This window comes from Crotalus tigris, unplaced genomic scaffold, assembly GCF_016545835.1.
Source record: "Crotalus tigris isolate CLP2741 ecotype Arizona unplaced genomic scaffold, ASM1654583v1 scf7180000018275.596634, whole genome shotgun sequence".
Taxonomy (NCBI): Eukaryota; Metazoa; Chordata; class Lepidosauria; order Squamata; family Viperidae; genus Crotalus; species Crotalus tigris.
The window spans coordinates 203,540-222,746 of NW_024096919.1; the positions used below are offsets into that span (position 1 = coordinate 203,540).

Genomic DNA, 19,207 nt, shown 5'->3' on the forward strand with positions numbered 1-19,207 from the left:
TTGAAATGTGTTCAGTACTGAACAATATATGAGGTCTGATGAATGCAGAATAAAGTGAACAATTATTTCATATGATTGGAAATTACATCTCTGTTGATGCAGCTTAAAACTGCATTAGTCTTTTAGGTAACCATTCTTTTGCTTCTATTGCAAAGCTAGATATGCCAAGCTGTTCATTGATTTAATTTCTTAAATGAAGTACTTTATTTTTGTTTGTATTGTGGTTCATTCTATTATTTTCATGCTGCATCTTTAACCTGTCAAGATTGTATTGAACTGTGTTATTATCTTCACACTCAACATTGCCAGATAACCGTCTATTCCATAGATCCTTTCATTACTTTTGCACCCTTCATTAGTTCTCTAAGATTTTAATCTGACCACTTAAGCTTTTCAGTACATCCCATTTTGCAAATGTACACATAGATAGGTTTGTAGGTCCTTGGTTGTTCGGGTTTTCTCCCGCGTAAAATTGGAAGTGTCTTGGCGACGTTTCGACGAAGTCCCATTCGTCATCTTCAGGCTGGTGTTTTCAGCTTTGTGCTTTGAGCAGCATAGATAGGTTTATGCCTAGTCCTATGTATTCAAAACAATAGCTCTTTTCTTCAGCAACTAACAAATCATTCTAATTCACTGCTGAATTTTTCCACCAATCCACTCTCATCACCTAACATTTTCTCCTGATCACAAGATTTCAGAATGTTGACAAGTTTTCCCCAAACTCATGTCTGGTTCCTTCATTATTATTAATTTAAACATAACGTGGAATTACTATAAACCAGCACATTCTTAATTTCATACAGTTGTTGTTGTTCAGTCACTAAGTCATGTCTGACTTTTCGCGGCCCCATTGATTATAGCACGCTGGCCTTCCTGTCCTCCACTGTCTCTTGAAGATTGCCAGAGTCCATGTTCATTGCATTGAAGACACTACCTAGCCAGAGTGCAATAAATGCAACTTGTAATTACACTTTGTGTTACGTGTCATCTAGATCAACAGTAATCATTAATCTTAGTTAAGAATAATTCAGAACTAAAAAGCTGAACATATTTGAACTGGCAAAATGTCAAAATAGACATTTTTATTTTCTATATAATTTAGGGAATATATTACAGAAAATAATAGAAATGTCACTTAAAAATAATTTACATTACTATACCCTTATTATTCCATAAGTGACATAAAAGGCACTGTTGAGAATAACATTAAGGGTTTTTGATAACCACATAGAAAACATTGCTTCCAGGTTAGGAAGAATTCTAAACAAAGTTACAATAAATTCATCTGATTTTGGCTCTGGGTTAATCTGGCAGAAAGAATTAATCTATTCTTTGTCTTTTTACTTAATTATATTACTTTGAAAGAATGTACTCTTCATTTATTTCCCAAGGGTCATGAATAGAAAAGGTACTATTTCATACTTGTTTGGGAGAACTCAAAATGAGTCCTTGCTCTGTGCACTGATGATGATACCTGAAGATGAAACATCTGTAAGCAAACCAAAACGCTCGGAAAGCCCCAAGGACCCCACAGTTCAACTCCTGACCTATAAATATTCTCTTCTATGGGAACTCAAATATGAACTTAAGAAGAGAGAGCACAGAGAATGTAGTAGCCACAATAACAGTTACGTCTAATGCAATGAGCAGCTGAGCAGCTGAAGATACCCGGCCCCAGTTTCTTTTTAGTGCCAATTCTGTTGATAGAAAGGAAAACAATGATACCAGCAGATCAGTTTGCCTACCCAAAGAGCCCATTACTTGACTGAGTGCTCATTTCTGAATGCAAGGGTAGCTGTCCATGGTTGATTGTATTTTTCCTGAGTTCATTAGAGCTATGGCACATGGAGTGCACAGTAGCCAGGAAGATTTAAGAGCAGATTATTAAATTATTGGTACCTAGTTAAATTTTTATATAGTTGTTGCATTGTGATAAACAGGGGGGGGAAAGATGCACCAATTGTAGCATTAGCTGAATGAACAGAGACAGAATATAGACTGTTTACATTATACAAAATTTCTTCATTTATAACATAGTATTATGGAAATGATCTAGAGGTTTCCATGCAACAAGCAATTTTTGAAAAAAAAAACAGTTTAAAGAAATATGAGAGCTGCCCAAATCAGGAAAATAATTCCATGCACAAGGTCTGCAAGGAAACCTGGGCAGCAACCTTTCATTTAGGATATAACATTTGTGGTGACAGTTGTGATGCAGAATGAGCTAGGCAGCCAGATTAACATGATTAAGATGGACTGATTTTTATTTATTTATTCTTCATTCTTTTTTTAAAAAAAAGTTCTATGAGCTGTAAAGGATGTACCTCAGAATCTCAGTGAATGATTATATGAAGATACCCATCAAAAATAAAATATGTCACTGAGGGTTTGACATAAGTCATTTAATGGCTTTAAACCTAGATGGTGCTTTCCCTTTCCATTCTTTAGCTCAGTCTTTGTCAGGTTGTTTTCAGTTTATCTGAACCAGGATCTTATCCATGGTTTTAATTGAAATTCTTTGCATGAGAATATATTTGTGTACATTGACAGTCTGTGCTGAGGTGTTTGGGATTTTCTAGTGGACAGTTCCAGCCAGTCTTGGATTGCACTGAATTTCATTATATATTTCCAATTAAGATTTAGAGTTGGAATATGAATTGTCTTGGTCACTTGGTGGGATAATTTATGCTTGGAAAAGGCAGTGTGCTCTTTCATTTCCCAGTGATTGTCAGTATCATAATCATAAATTAGTGTTGGTTCCATTTTTACTAATATGGTGGATGACGAAGGAAGGAAGGATTTTTTTCTTAAAAGGACAATTTTCTTTTAGTTTTCTCGGGCACTATATTTTTAACATGATTGGATTGATTTTACTCTGCTAATAATAATCAAATAAATTAGTTAAAAATCTGACTACAAGCTTTGTGTGTTGTGTTAGTGTAAATCTACTAAATCTTTAGTATATTAAACCCTTGAAAACAATGAAATGTGTATGGATTTAACTTTGCCTTAGACCAGTGGTTCTCAACCTGTGGGTCGGGACCCCATTTGGGGTTGAACGACCATTTCACGGGGGTCGCCAAACAACGCAGTCCGCCATTTTTTTCCCCTTTTCCTTAGCTGTGTTACTCCCTTTTATTCTATTGGCTTTTGAAAGCCAATAGAATAGACTCTCTTGAATAGAGTCTAATTCTATTGGCTTTTTTCTTGAATAGAGTCTAATTCTATTGGCTTTCAAAAGCCAATAGGAATTGTCCAGGCTGTCTCTGCCCTGCTGAGCCCGCCAAAAGTCCCATTCTGCAAATGGTGCTGCACCAGTTGAGTAGTCCTCGACTTACGACCGGTTGAGTAGTCCTTGACTTACGACCGGTTGGGGGTCGCGGCATTAAAAAGGTTGAGAACCACTGCCTTAGACTGTATCAAATACAGTAATTTTCATGGACTAGCAAATCTAAATGCATATATTTTTCTTAGCCTTATCGATTGTGGCATCCTTAAATCAAACTAGGTACAAGTAGCTTATGAGCATTCGTTTAATGACTATACAAAGTTATAAATGGAATTACTTGTGCTGCATATCAAAACATAGAGGGACAAGCTTCAGAAGAATCTAATTTATTCCTAACTGTTTTCCCAACTAGCCAATGACGTTTTTGCGTAAGGGAAGTTTGTATCATGAACAAAAAGCATTTACAGAGCATGGGGATGCTTTACACTTAAAGCACAAAGAGAAATCTATGTTAGATGTCTTGATTTTAAAAAATACAGCAAACATACACATGCAGTCAACACAGCAGTGCTTAGCAAAAGGTAGATAAATCTTTGTGTCTCCATGTTTAATAAAAGTACAAATAAGAATAGAATATTTAATAGACATCTTCTTTCACAAAGCAGCTGTTTGCCTTGCTTCAGAAATATAACAGCTGAGAGATCCAATAGATTGTGGGAACAATTTTAATTGGTTTCCATAGCCGAGGGTAGACTTGAATTTGAGGGCACCCATCCTAATCCAATACTGATGCAACTTAATATATCTGCATGGTTTTGGATTCATGTGTTATAGTTTGAAAATCATGATTTATGTCTTAGTTCAGTGATGAATCAAACTATTTTTTAAAATATATTTTATTGATTTTACAATCACAATCCCTAGTGCAGTGGTTCTCAACCTTTCTAATGCCGCGACCGCATAATACAGTTCCCCATGTTGTGGTGACCCCCAACCACTTATACATCACTGAGTGCCAGGGGCATGGCCAAAGAAAAGGGGGAAAAAATAGCGGACAGCCTTGTTTGGAGACCCCCGTGAAATGGTCGTTCGACCCCAAATGGGGTCCCGACCCACAGGTTGAGAACCACTGCCCTAGTGCCTAGTGAACAGCATGTTGTCTTGGTTCATATATTTTTTAAAAAATCAATAATAATTAACTAACAGTCAATAATGATTAATTTTTATAATTCCATAATTAGTGTATTAATTAGTAGTATATTTCTTTGATCTTCTCTTCTTTGGATAGTATTCTCCTTCGTCAACCTTAAACTAGTATAATTCTTAATAATTCAGTATAATGCATAAATTATTAAATATAGGCATTATATTTAATTTACTTTATAGTATTATAAATTTTATTGCAATATATTTCTTTCCCCCTTAAAAGTTAATTTGCCGCTTCTATCTATGGAAGAGTGGGGATGTAGTCCCCTTCCTTCACTTTCAGAGAATTTCTTCTCTTCCAGGGAATCAATTACAAAATAGAAAAGAGAAGATTGATACTCTCACCAATTCCAAGCACGCTGTTCACCACTGTTCTAGTTCATGCTCTTGGACTTTGGCTGCAAATAGCTTCGGCTAGACACTGGTGTACAGTTAACCTTTCTCTTGTCAGGTTAGAGGGCTTCTTCCAGATCAAACAGATCAACCGCCGTCATTCCGTGATTGTTGGAGCACCCCTCTTTCTTTATCGCCTCTCTGGGGCAACCTTTGACCCATTTAGAGTCCCTTGGCAGGGCAAAACTAGCCATGGGGTGCGGAGCTCCGCAATCCTGTGGCAGTGCACTATAGCACAAAACTGGAAATCTGGCTGATGAATCAAACCATTTGTGATGTATACCTGGACAGTGAACTAAAATGCCTTCTAAGCCACTAAATTATCTTGAGAAGGTGCTTGTCTCAACAAAACATCTGTTATCAATTTGCAGTTTCAACAGCACTTGTAAAAATTAAAAGAGGCTTCTGTAGATGCTTAGTGTAGTGGCAGACCAAAAAGAGCTGACATAGTGTATCCCTGGCCCTTTAGAAGTGAGGGAGCCTAGGGCTTTGTGAAGCAGCTTTCAAAGGATACTTCCACGGAATTTTCACTGACTGGAGTTGGCTTCTAGAAGACCTGCACAGCCCCATTATGTACATAACTCACTTTGACCATGTCAAAATGGTCGGTAATACATGTAGAGAACTATTTTCTATTTTTAAAATTATGATTTCTTTATTCTGAACATAGAATTTAATAGTGCCTTGAATAATTACTTCGAACTTGACAGTATGGTTTTTGTAGTATTATGTAAGCCAAATCATATTTTCAAATCCACGTGCCTGGAACAAATGTGTGAAATAAGGCAGGTTTTTTTTATTTCCAGTCTTTGCACACTAGCTGACTATGGTAAATTTATGTGAGCAATCTTTTATCTATAGTTTTCCCTCCTTTTTTTAAAAGGGTGCCTGAGAACATTTTCTGCCTACAAAATCCAGGCTCTTGTGACCTATTGTCTGGACTACACAATGCATTCTTTATGGGACTGTTCTTGAAGAGCATTTATAAGTTGCAGCTGCTGCAGAATGCAGGTGCACATGTAATAAAGGTGTTGGGTATTCAACACATGTAACTCCACTGCTTCATGAACTGCATTAGTTGTTACGGTGTGGCTGGAAAGTGCAATTCATTGTTAAATCTCTTCAGGGTTTGGAGTCAGCTACCGAAAGATGGTCTTCTCCTAGTTATCTCATCCAATTTGGTCAGGCAATTTGGGCATGCTGCAGGTCCCATCAGCCAAGAAGGTCAACTGGCAGGAACCAGGAGACACGCCTTCTCTGCCATAGGCCCTGCCTTCTGGAATATTCTCCTTACAGATATCAGGATGATCCCAAATCCTGTTGGCCTTTCATAAGGCAATGAGGAGTTGTTTGGGTGCCTGGGCCTTAGGCCTTGGGTCTTGAGTGTGTTAAGGGCCCCATTTCCTTGTTGTATTAACATCCACAGTAATAGCTTGGCTTGGTGCTGTACATATTTATTTTGTACTGTTCAAATTGTTTTAATAGCTTTAATTTTAGTTTTCATGTCTTATGATGTATGGCACCTAGAGTCGCTAGTTGAGATGGGTGGCTGTAAAAATCAAATAAATAAATAAATTTGGGCTATTATTCAAAAAAATTAAAAAGTTAGCCAGAGAAGTGATTTGTTTTTGAGGTTATGAATACATTGTTAAAAGAATAGTCAAAAGAAACAAAAACTTAATGGAACAAACTTATTTTAAGCAATTAAAAATGAGTTAAAATAATATTAAAATGAAAAAATGAAAAGATTGTGTAAAATATATATATTAGTTTCTTTCAAAATAATTTCAAACTATGGAGATTGTTACATAGTATTTTGAATGAGCTTTAGTGAGAACATACAAAGATACAAATAAAGATTGTTTAGAAGACATGTCAATCTGTTTCCTACTGGGATGGGCAAACTTTCAAATGACATGGTAAATTTTGTCATGACTCAGAATCACATCTTTTTGCAACCTAGCATAAGAGTTACTTTTCCAGGATGGTAAACAGGAATCACGATATGTGACATAGTCAGGCAAGACCAATAGTCACTTCAGCATATTTAATAAGACTTAATAAATTATAGTTAGTTATATTATAATGTTAATTATTTAGAGGAAGTAACTGTCTATCAAATTTTTGTGCCTACTTTTGTGGCATGTTTTTTCTCCTCAGGTATCCATTAGCTTCTTATGACATCTTTTGTACTATATTTATGCCAATTCATCATTACCTCAACTGGTATCCCATAAATGACATAACACTATGAAAGAAGGAAAGGAGCAGCTCTTAAAAAATTGAGCAGTTGTATGAAATATAATTGGTATAATAAAATCCAAACAAAATTTTTAAACAGGTGACTTTAATATTACATCTATATTTTTTGAGATGGTGACAACAAAAGGCAAATATGTACCTCTATACTGCATTTGTCACCAGCTTTCTCAACCCTACAGTGGAGTTAGATTTGTGGTTTTTAATCAAACCATTACAACTATGGCTTGGCTTCAATACGTTTCCTGCATATTCTAGCTAGACATGGTAAAATATGGGCTAAGGATCTTACTTTTACCTTAGTTAGATGTATATTTGTTGATGGATCATGACACCTCAACCCAAGAAAACCTATTAATGATTCATCAGTTTGGAGATATATACATGTGGGCTTCTACAGAATTCTATCCTGGAATTAGTATAATATAACATTTTTATGAAACAACTATGCCATATTTTCCTTAACCATGTCTAATTTTAGGCACTATAAAGTTATCAAGAAACTGGCATATATGCATAGGAAAAATAATATGAGAGTCTAGGTCATATGAGGGGGAAAAAACAAAAATAATTATGTATACCATGAAGAAGATAAATCTGACAGATGAAAAAGCAGCCATCTTTAAACACTGAAGCACCTGAAAGTTAAATGTATGCTTAATAAATTTACTTTGTATAAGCAAATGGATTCGAAGTACAAAAAACTATTAATAAATATTAAGATGAAGATTAGAGGCATCAGCATTTCTTTTGGCACTTAAACATTTATACCTATAGGATTGGGGTTTTTTTAAAAAAAAAAACTTTTTTCATGAAAATAAATAAAGCTTGCACCCACCCTCCTGTAACATTTATTCATAGAATGCCTCTGAGCCCCAGAGAAGCCCTGGCTACACAGAGTTTCCAATGGAGATGAAGGAAAGTTTTCAGGGAGTTATCCCAATAATGTATCTTCGGGAAAATTGATATTTTACAATTTGATACGCTTTCAGCATAGGCATTTTGTGACAGTGTTTATGACATAGTCTCAGAATTCCTGATGTGTTTACTGGCTAGGAACAGATGAACAGAGTAAAATTTCTTTCATGGGAGATTTTAAGCATCCCGAAACAATAAACTTTCTGCGTAAGCAGGTGTATGAGCCAAATTAATTTAAAATCCATTCCAAATCATAATTGTAAATTATCTCCCAAGAAACTAATATGGCTTTGGACTGCATCTGATAGCTCTGGAATAGCCTTCTGCCTTCCAGAAATGTTGATTATAATTCCCATATTTCCCAGTCAAAATATGCGTGGGGGAATTCTGGGACTTGCATTCTAGCACTTCTGAAACGTACAGTATCAGATTGCTGAAGGCTGCTCAGAAGCTATACGGATGGGTAAAGAAAAAGCTCCTACATACTTCATTTTTCAAAACCAGATACATTCATCTTATTCATTCATCTCTGCTTAAGTGGATTTAGAACAGCTAAAACCCCAAATCTACTCGAGCAGGACATAGTTAAGGTAGTCAATTTGCAATTAAAAGGTGTTCTGTGGTCTTTTTGTTTTGAGTTTTAATAAACTTTGAAGGACAATTTTGTGCCCAAAGTGCTCTTACGAAACGTAACAATTATATTGGCAAAGAAAAGAGAACTCAAAGAAGAGGAACGGTCTCCTTTTCAAAATAGCTCCAAGCCGTTTCATGCCGATACAAACATTTGTTGCTATCAAAGCGAACCGCCGGCCCGAGGAAACAGCCGCTACTAGGGTCGCCGAAGCTGCTGAATAGCAAAGAAGTTTGCTTTTCTCAGTCTGAATGTCACTATTAATAGTATCGCCTCCACTCTTTCCGTCACGTGAAAAGAAGCAGGGAGAAAAGTATGAGTGGGAGGAGGAGGAGGAGGCGGCTGCCGCTGCTTGTGCATTCTCCTCCTCTTCGCAGTCACATGCCTGCAATGTCCAGAGAGGACAAGGAAAGCTTGCGCTTTTTTTTTTTCTTCACCCCGACAATGCTCTGTTCCTGGGGTGACTACCGCCCCCTTTTTTTGTTTCCCCACTAGCCCCTGCCTTGGCATTTGCTCCGTAAATCAACTATAAGATAGCCCCCCCCCTCAATCTCTGCCATTGGTATTCTCAGCTCGCGCTGTTGGCGGAACGGATGCGTGTGAGAGGCTAACTGAGCGAGGGCACGCGCGTGCACAAGAGCGCGCGCTGTGGCTGGAAAGGGTGGACCTCCGAGTGCTCGTGCCTTTCCGGACCCCCCTCCCCCTCCCTCTCGCTCTGCACTCGCTCTGGAGACTAGCAGGACGTTTCTTGGTGTATCCTCTAGTTACTCTTTCTGCAGTCTCAGGGCAAGGCGAAAGTGGTGGGCGAGCCCGCGGGGGGGGGGAATATGCTATAAATTTTTTGGGGGGGGGCGCCTAACTTCTTTTCTCCAGCCATGTGGTGCTTGCACTGTAATTCAGAGAAGACTCAATCATTGCTGGAGCTGGAGCTTGACAGCTGGTAAGCCATTACCGCCTATTGGAAACAGCGTGGGTTTTCCTAAAGCTAAACAACCAGTCTGGAGGGGAAGGAATTTTTTTCCCTTGTGTTTCAATTGCAAATTTCAGAACAGCTTTGTTTAGTCCTGAACGATGGTTTTGTGTGATTAGTGAGGAGAGAGAGGGAGAGAGAGAGAGACTGAGGCAGTGTGGTTAAGAAAATGATCAGCTGCACATCTAAATACTATTCCGGTGACACAAAGGGTTTCAGTGTTTGGTTTCAATGACTGGTTGTTGTTGTTTTTTTTTTTTTACTGTAACAGTTACAGCATTCTTGGAAGAAATATTTTCTAACAAATATAAGAACTAGCACAAATAATAACGAATAAATGATAACTCTTTATTGGCATCAATCTACCCATAAACAGAAAATGTGTAAGCACATGTAGAATACATAGTGTGGTATTCTTGTCTTTTTAGGCAACATATTGAGACAATGATTTATTCTGAATATTATATATATGTATAATGTTAATCTGTTTTAAATGTTGTATAAAGGTATCTTAAGTATAAGCAAGTATAGTTTTTTCTATATATATAGAAAATATCTCCTGTTAGACACTTTTATATTCAATAGTACACTTGTTTAGTTTCAAAAACAAAACTACGGCATTTGCATCCATCCTTCAGGATTAAGATGTATAGCTTAGTCATCTGAACATGGAGGCAAAAGTTATTTAACTCTACAGCAATACTATTGTTTCAATATAGCAGGGGCTACACTTATCTTTTTAAAATGTGTGTAATTGCAGTTATATGATTGCCTTCTTCAGTTTACCTGAACACAGAACCTTCTTTATTCATTTTTGTTAATTTTTTAAAAAAATATGAGATCCTGAATTTAAATGCGAATCTCTGCATTTCAAAAGCCACAATCCAAAATTAAGTAATTGTTGAAACCAGTTGGATTTACAGCTGCATAAGCACTTAGAATTTAGAATAAGATCTTTAGAAAAAGCTACTCTTTATGGTATTAACCACCTATTTGAAAAAAAGGATATTTAATACTATTGTGTTTATTTGAAGAAAAAAAGCACAGTAGAGAGGATTTGAAGTTCAGAATTGGGCCACTTAGAAGGAGAATTCTGCTGAGCAAATAATGAGAGGATAAAGTGCCTGATGCTTCTGTTAACAAGACTGTATGCTGCACTTTCAGAGAGAAAGCATATTAAGCATACTAGGATTATGTAGTGTTTCGGACTAAGTTCCATAAAGATGATTCAAGAGTGTATCATAACATGAACATAGCACCTGTCTATGGTTTTTCAAAGCAATTTGTATTTTCCAAGATTATATAGCAGTTGCAGAGGACAATTATGTGAGCCCAGAAAAAGAGTGAAAATACTGTAGGTGTTGTGCTCATGCTCTGGCACACTTCGAAGTGGACACTTTTTAGAAACCAAATACAAAGTTCTGAACTGCTCTGTAGATGTTGCTTATTTTGCTGACTTGCATACTTCCTACTTAGCTCTGGAAGTAAGTTATCCAGTGAAACAAAAAGCAATTTTGAGAAAGGATGACTGTTGCTTTCCAGCCAGTGACAGCCTACAGTTACTCGACTTTTCCCTATCTAAGGATTGAATGAATGATGGCTGCCATTCTTCACCCAAGAAGCAGAAGGAGATAATGTCCAAATAATAAATGATATTACTGATCTGTATGGAAGAGGAAATAAAAACAGCTTTGTAAGCTGCTATGTAGAGGATCAACCACACCATTTAGTGACTTATCTGCTTTCTTCCAGGGCAGCATAAGGAGAGATTGCTCTTTGAGCTGAGTTGGCAGCTTTTCATTCCGGATAAGTTGACTTAGGTACTCTTTGATATAGCCCAGTGAAAAGAATAAATGCTTTGATTCCAAATACATTGTGTTAATTCTTCATGCCTAAATTGGTACTGTATGAGACAGTAAAATAATGAAAATTATGGATTAGGTTGCTAACCTAGCATGTATATAATCAATGAATCAGTGAGGGTTCTCAGAGGCTCTGTGAGGACTTCTGGTTCAGCTTGGGGTCTAGAGAAGAACTGGGATTGCTTTTCCTGTACTGCCTTCTGTACTCTACGGTATCATTCCTGCTTGAACTGCTGCATTCCATTTCTAGGCTGCCTTTAAAGATATGAAGTCTATTAATCTGTTGGGCAAGAATGAGTCTCAGGCAACATAGGAGTTTATGTCCTCCATGGATATCATGAACCATGAACTTGCCTGTTGCATTTGGAGATTACACTTTAGAAATAATTTTTATTTGCTACAGGAAAAGATAGAGCATGTAGTCCCTCATTTGTGGGTGATTCGCGACTCAGCATTGTCATTGCTTTTATTTAACATCCACATGAAATGACTACGTAAGATTTTCCCCTGATTTGGGATCAGGTATCATCAGTGTGCTGATGACATTCATTTGTATATCATGACCCTAATTGACCAAGTAATAGTTGTGAGGTCCTATCCTAGTCTTTGAGGCTGTGTAGATCTAGATGGAAAGGAACATATACAGGCTCAATCCTGCCAAGTTGAGTGGCTGGATATTTCAACCTCCAATTCTGGAGACTTCCTATCTTTAATCTTGGATGAAGTTGCACTTCCCCATTCAAGAATGATGTGCAATCTGGAGGTCATTTTGGACTTAACGGCTGCTGTTTGAAGAGTGGATGACAACTGGGACTAGGACAGCCTTCATTCGTCTTGTACAGGGGTGTCAAACTCGCAACGTCACATGCGCGTCGTGACGTATCACGACTTTTTCCCCATTGCCGGCAATCGGGTGGATGCGGTTTTGGCGTGACACATCTGGCCCGTGGGCCGGCAGTTTGATACCCTTGATCTAGTACACCAACTTGTGCCTATTTCTGGATTGAGAGGCCCTTCAGACATGAGACCCTTCACTCATGTCCTAGTTATCTCACAAATGGACTACTGTATTTCACTCTGCATAGGGCTATCTTTCTGTACCATGTGGAAGCTGCAGAACGTTCAGAATGCAGTTATGCAGGTAGTCATAGGCATGCCAGGATATGCCCATGTGACATAGCTGCTTCATGACTGGTTACCAGTTATTTTCAGGTGCAATCACTTGAGAGTCTCCTGGAAAGCCCTTCATTGTCTCGCTGTTGGACAGAGTAAGAGAACTTCAAATCCCTTTGATAAAACAATGTTATCTACTGGTTTCCCAGAAGTTTGCCTTCTCTGATGCAGCTCCTATCCCTGGAACAGAATCCCACCAGGGATTTGTACAGTTCTCACTTTGATGATGTTGAAAAAGTCATTGAAAACATGGCTGTCCGCCCAAGACTTGGGGCAGAATGATGGTTAAACCCTATTGAGTTTCCTTCTGGATATTTATGATCTATTTCTTTGTGGTGTTCTTGCCTTTTAAATACAAGACAGCAAGAGTAAACAGGATTTGTTGTTACTTTATAATTGAACTGAAATGGGCCATCAAAAATGTATGAATTCATCACATGGTTGTATGATTATGTACAGTTTATGGCATGCACTGTATTAATGGGGCAGATGTGGCAAACATAGTATGCATCCCTATTGTATGATTTTCTGAACCCCTTGTATGACTGATGTACAGATTGGATTTTAGTGGTGATGGACAAAAGACAGGTGGAGTTTTGACTAGGAGTTGTGGAGCAGATAGAAACTATAGGAGAGAATAAAAATACCATCTTAGATAGGAAATCAAATACCACCAGAATAGTATCCATCTGCTTGTTCTGGAAACTAGAAATGCAATACATGAAAATTAAAACAAGAAAAAAATTGTGCCCAGTGGACCTAGTTTTGTGTAAGCTTGTGAGAAGTTTGTAAGCATTATAAATGCTTGTCATTGTATATCTAATTAATGTATTCTACATCTTTTAAGAGATAGCACAAAAGCTGTTTTTGATGGCTAAAAGCTCCTGTTATCCTTATTGTAAAATTATGGAGTGAATTATAAAACCCCTTACTCTCAAGGAAAATGTATCGGCCTGTTCAATATATGGCTTGTTGGTATATGATGAAGGGTATTTATTTCAATCAAAGAAAGATTTGTTGAGCATCAGAATCACAATTACAGGAAACTCCCTTCTTGGTAAGGAAGCCAGCAGTGTGGTTTTTTTGCCCCACCCCCCACCCCCAAAATGCAGTAATCCCAGTAGTCCAAATAGGCCAATCAAAGCCTTACATCACTGGCTTTAATATAACAAATAATCCTGGAAGTGTTGAAAAATTGCTTGAACTTGATTATTTTGGAAAGTAACTTCTACTGAGTAGATTAATAGATAAACATGGTAACTACAAATTTCTACGAAAATATGAAAAATATTATAGATTTCATGAGGACAAATGCGACATAGGATTAGTCTAGAAGCCATTACAGTATATTCAGACTTTCCATATTGGAAATGATTCATGACCTTCTCTCACACAAATCAAACTGTAAGAGACATTTTGATAAAAAAAAATGTATGCTTTCTGCAGAAATTTTCAAGAGTTCAGAAATGAGATTAGAAGATAACAATCCCTAATGATTACCATTACTACAGAGAAAGCCATCTCTTTTTTTTTAACAAAGAAGATAGTAGCATTAATGGGGAGGATTAGTGGGTAAGAAAGGCTTTCTACAAATTATCATCAGTACACACTTTCAAATAGGCCTGTTATATATTAAATATTAGATAATGGTGTTTTGCAGGACCTGAATTCCTGAAATAAAACTGATAGTATAGTGCAAACATACTTTCCAAACATATCAGTTTAGCCTACGTATTTATCAGGCAAGGTAGGAGGGACCTTCAGCTGATGATTGGTAGTGATGGGAGTTGGAAGGATTGCAGGCTATGAATTTTGCATGTTGTAAAATCAAACATTATGTTATGACCAGCAAATATGTAGGTTCAAAGCCAATTTGCTTCTGAATTATAAGAAAACATAACAGGAGGCTAAATAAAGGTTGCAATGGCTTCTGTTGTTTGCTGATGTGGATTTCAGAGCATAGTAGATCCTATGTTGGATCCTAAGTATCAGCCAGCATTAACTATCAATAATCTCCAAGCAGTCTGGGTGGGTAGAACATATTTGCATATAATGGAGATTTCAAGAAAGTTGCTGGCAATGCCTGAGTTGAATAGGACCTGCAGTTCTGTTTCAGAGTTCTGTATGTACAGAAATGGGAATTATTAAATATTTTGGGATAGCTTCCCATCTCTGGACTCCATTTAATTTTTATTGCTCCATCTAACAAGCCCATGGAGGCTGAGACAGGCAGGCCTCAGTGGGAATGTTTGAGACATTTAATTGCATATTATATAGGTATGGCATTTAGTTGATGCTTCCAAAGCAAGAATGTAGAGTTGAGCTTGTGGGTTGGTTTCTGAATGTTTTGTTACTAGGCTAGATAACATCTTCAGTGGGGTTTAAGGGATGTCAATGTTCTTCTGTTTGTAAGGGCTTTTTGTGGTCAATAAGTCTTGTGATGGGTCAGGTATGGGTGTGTCAAGTGAGGGTTTTTATAATGGGTCTTATGATGGGTCAGAGGGAGTCTTGTGATAGGTAAGTTATCAGGGTCATTGGCAGGTCCTGGTTGAGGAGGGGCTTGCGTGGGTAGTGCTGTCTTTCATTGGTTGTGTGGTTGATTTGGATTCTGAGGGGTTTATAGGCTAGTTGTAGGTCAATCTGTCTATTGATGGAATTGATGGAATTGCTTGAGGAGCACCAGGCTTCGATGAATTCACAAGCAGGGTGGGTGGTAGCATAGCCAATATTTTTTGTGTTGCTCCAATTGAACTGGTGCTGTCGATGAGGGTAGATTTAAGGATTTGGGATTGTGCTGTTTGACTGCCAGTCTGTGTTTGTGGATCCTGGTTTTTAATTGATATGATGTTTGTCCCACATAGAATTGATTGCAATTGTTGCAGTCAATTTTGTAGATTACATTGTTTCTTTCATCCTTCTGTATCTTGTCTTTGGTTCTGGATAATTCCTGGCAGAGTGTGCTGTGGGTTTGTGGGCTATTGCTATTCCTAGAGGTTGGAGAGTTATGGATGTTATTTGTAGAGTTATCAGGTTATCTAGATTTTACCATCTTTTCTTGGGCAGAGAGCACAGATGTGTTGGCTCTCATTCTCAGAGATAATGATGGTATCTTCCTTTCTCACCCACACTCTGCCACATTGATTTTCTATGAATACCCAAGAAGACATGGAAAATACAGAAGAAGTCTCTGGAATGCCCTGGTGAATTAGTTTGTCTCATATTTCATATGATTGAACCTCTTTAAATTGTCCAATTAGGATTTTTTTTTCTTGAAAGACCTAGCTACATACTGAGCTAATAGCAAGGAGTCGGAAGTATATTCCTGCATCAGGTATTTACCATGTAAAAGGTAACAGAGTTCACAGTGAGAAATGCTGTTTCGACCTCTCTTTAATAATATAATTTACAGCTCTTTTAAGAACAAGCACTTTAATATTATTAGTTACGTTTCATTCCTATTTCTCTCAGCCTTGTTAAATATGATTTTGTTAAAAAAATCATTATCTACTCATATTACATGCCCTTGATATATGAGTTTCTACCTGTTGATCATTGCTACAGGAGTACAATCAATCTATTTGGACATGTAATTGATTGAATATTCTTGCAGTCCATTGTACTATTAGTAACAGTATCCAATGCATAATTTGAAGGCCTTGATCTGCTTTCCCTATTTCTGAGTGCCCAACTTTAACAATCATATGTTATCCCTGGAGAGATCATTGTTTTAACTATTCTGATCCTTGTTATAAAAAAAATACTTTTGTGATCATGTCATAGGTCATTGCTTCTCTCCTTGGAATTATCTCCTCTTTATTCTCCAGTTCACTGTCTTTATTACTTTTTCTTTTTCCTTCTTCATTAAGTCACATAGCTTTGTTCCTTATTTGTTATCATAGGATACTTAATAATTATGTTAGAAGATTTTCCTCACATCCTTAAGTTGGGAAGAAAAGATATCAAGATAAATTGCATTGACCATTCAATTACTGTGCTGTCCTGCTTACTCACATATACACACATAATGGTGGTTTAATGGGTTTATTAATATTCCCCAGGAGTTCCCTTTGCCACAAACCCAGAATTGTCCCAATTAAGTCCAGCCAAAAACAGACCAATGTTAGTCCATAGAGCAATAGCTAATGAGTCTACAAGCAAAATTAATTACAAGAAGGTTCACGAGGCACAATCCATCTGGTCGTGATGCTATCTATCCCACCATCTGGTCGTGATGCTATCTATCCCACATTTTTCTAGTTTACCAAGAAGCAGGTTATGGTCTACTTTGTTGAATGCCTTGCTGAAGACTAAGTATACCATGTGCACAGCATTTCACTGGTCTACTAATTTAGTCACTTTGTCAAAGAATGAAATAAGATTAGTTTGGCATGATCTGTTTTTAACAAACCCGTGCTGGCTACTAGTTATAACTTTGTTTCTAGATGTTTACAGATCTGCTTTTTGATTATTTTAAACCTAATTATTTTAACCTAACTTCACTTCTTTCTAAAACATTCAAATTAATAAGTTTTATTTACATTTTAACAATTTTGGGCTTTCCTTTGTTCATGTATCTAGTGTTTCAATTTTATATATCCCTTGTAAAATAAAGAATCCTTTCTTTATAAGTAGACTACTCTTTCAGTGACTAATCTCATGGTTCCGACAGACAGAGATGAATAAAGCAGAACTCCGAGGCTTGCAAATTCCTAAAGGAACATGTTTATTGGTTACAAAGTATCAGCACATCAAAAGTGAAACCAAGTCTGGAGACACACGTAACAATTCCCCAATACAGAGTTAAAAAATCCCACCCCTAAAACTATGCAAGCAACTACGTTCCCCAATACATCTTCTTAGTGGGCTTTTTACGCAACGCACAGCCTGCAGTCCTGGGAGCAGCTGATGACCTTGGTTTCCACGGGACAAAAGATTATTTTGACTAGCGAAGCACCTGGACAACCCCCCCCCCCGTTCAATGTGGCAACCAAAAATGAGTAGGAAAAATGGCTGCAGCCATGCTCATTTTTAGAGTTGACAACTATTTGAAGTTGCAATGACACTAAATGAGTGATACTTATGATTAGTCCTCAAAGTTTTGGGCATTGCAGGAGTCCCACAATCATATGACAATGATTTAGGCTCTGACTTGCACTTATAAGTGCAAGACATTGGGTATGTCTAGTTTAATGAAGAGAAGGACGAGGGGGGGGACATGAAAGCAGTGTTCCAATATCTCAGGGGCTGCCATAAAGAAGAGGGTGTCAAGCTATTTTCCAAAGTGCCTGAAGGCAGGACAAGAAGCAATGGGTGGAAACTAAGCAAGGAGAGAAGCAACCTGGAACTAAGGAGAAACTTGCTGACAGTTGGAACAATTAACCAGTGGAACAGCCTGCCTCCAGAAACGGTGAATGCTCCAACACTGGAGATTTTTAAGAAGAGACTGGACAGCCATTTGTCCGAAATGGTATAGGGTTTCCTGTCAGAGCAGGGGGTTGGACTAGATGACCTCCAAGGTCCCTTCCAATTTCACTATTATTATTATTATAATGATTGCAGAGTCCTTTGGTCATGTGACTACCATTTGCCACCTTCCCTGCTGGCTTCCCAAAAGCAAAGTCAATGGGGAAACCAGTAGGAAAGACTGCATCTCTTTGGTAAGTCCCCTTTATCTTCCTGTGTGTGACATGCGAGCTTCCTTGTTTTTCGAAAGTTTCTTTGATAGTTCAATTGGCAATCTTAATCTTGCATAAGCTATTTTTGACTTTAAAAATACAAATTTTGTTAATGATCTGTAAAGATCATGTGTGTGACTATGAATTCAGTAGCAGATATGACAAATAATAATGTTATCCTGATTATTTTATTTAGTATTTTAGAATTGGGATTGGATTAGTGATAGATCAATATATGGAAATATTTGAATTCCCAGGAAAAAGGGTCAAATTCATATTCAGAAGTTGAAGATAATATGTGGCTGGTTCAGTCTGCTCTTCATATGAATTTATTGACTAGTATATGAAATCAAATGCAACCAGGGTTTTCTAAACTGTATTTTTTCAACACTCAAGATCTTAAGCAAGCTGGCTTTATTAGTTGATATGTTGTCTTATATTTATGTTACTCTAAAAGATTTTTTCAAGCAATTTTTAAACTAAATAAGGTTTTTGAACAACAGTATATTATAACTGAAGCATAAATTGGACGGAGCTATATTGGTGTTTAAGTCTAACTTTATGCCAAGTTAAGGAATCTGTCTTAAAAGAATAAATCAAAACAAAGTGCAGTAATTCCTGCCATTCCCTTCTCCCCCAACAACAGCTGTGTATATATACTTTACTCTTCTTTCAGGACTATACTCATGGTATTTCATAAGATGAAATGTAATCCACAAAAGCATATGTGGTAATGTATTGGTGAGTCCTTAACATTTATCAAAACTCTTTCATTTTTATAACTTCTTTATTTTACATTTTCTTTTTAATGAAACTATTTGGGGCTCTAAATTCCCTAATAATGAAGTGTTTTTTTTTTTCTTAAAACATTCTTTGCCTTGTTCTCTGATT

The 19,207-nt window shown here is 37.2% G+C and overlaps 1 protein-coding gene across 13 annotated transcripts in view; it reads left to right on the forward strand.

Annotated features, from left to right (window-relative positions):
• IQSEC1 (IQ motif and Sec7 domain ArfGEF 1) overlaps positions 1-19,207 on the forward strand; it is a 270,339-nt gene that overhangs the window by 179,558 nt on the left and 71,574 nt on the right. The window contains exon 1 of one of the 13 annotated variants that reach the window (XM_039349428.1): positions 9,457-9,576. The exons of the other annotated variants lie outside the window; for them this stretch is intronic. Within the exon in view, the coding sequence (XP_039205362.1) occupies positions 9,512-9,576 (65 nt within the window). The 5' untranslated portion in view covers positions 9,457-9,511. Of the gene's footprint in view, positions 1-9,456; positions 9,577-19,207 lie in introns of those variants that run through there. 13 annotated transcript variants of the gene reach the window in all.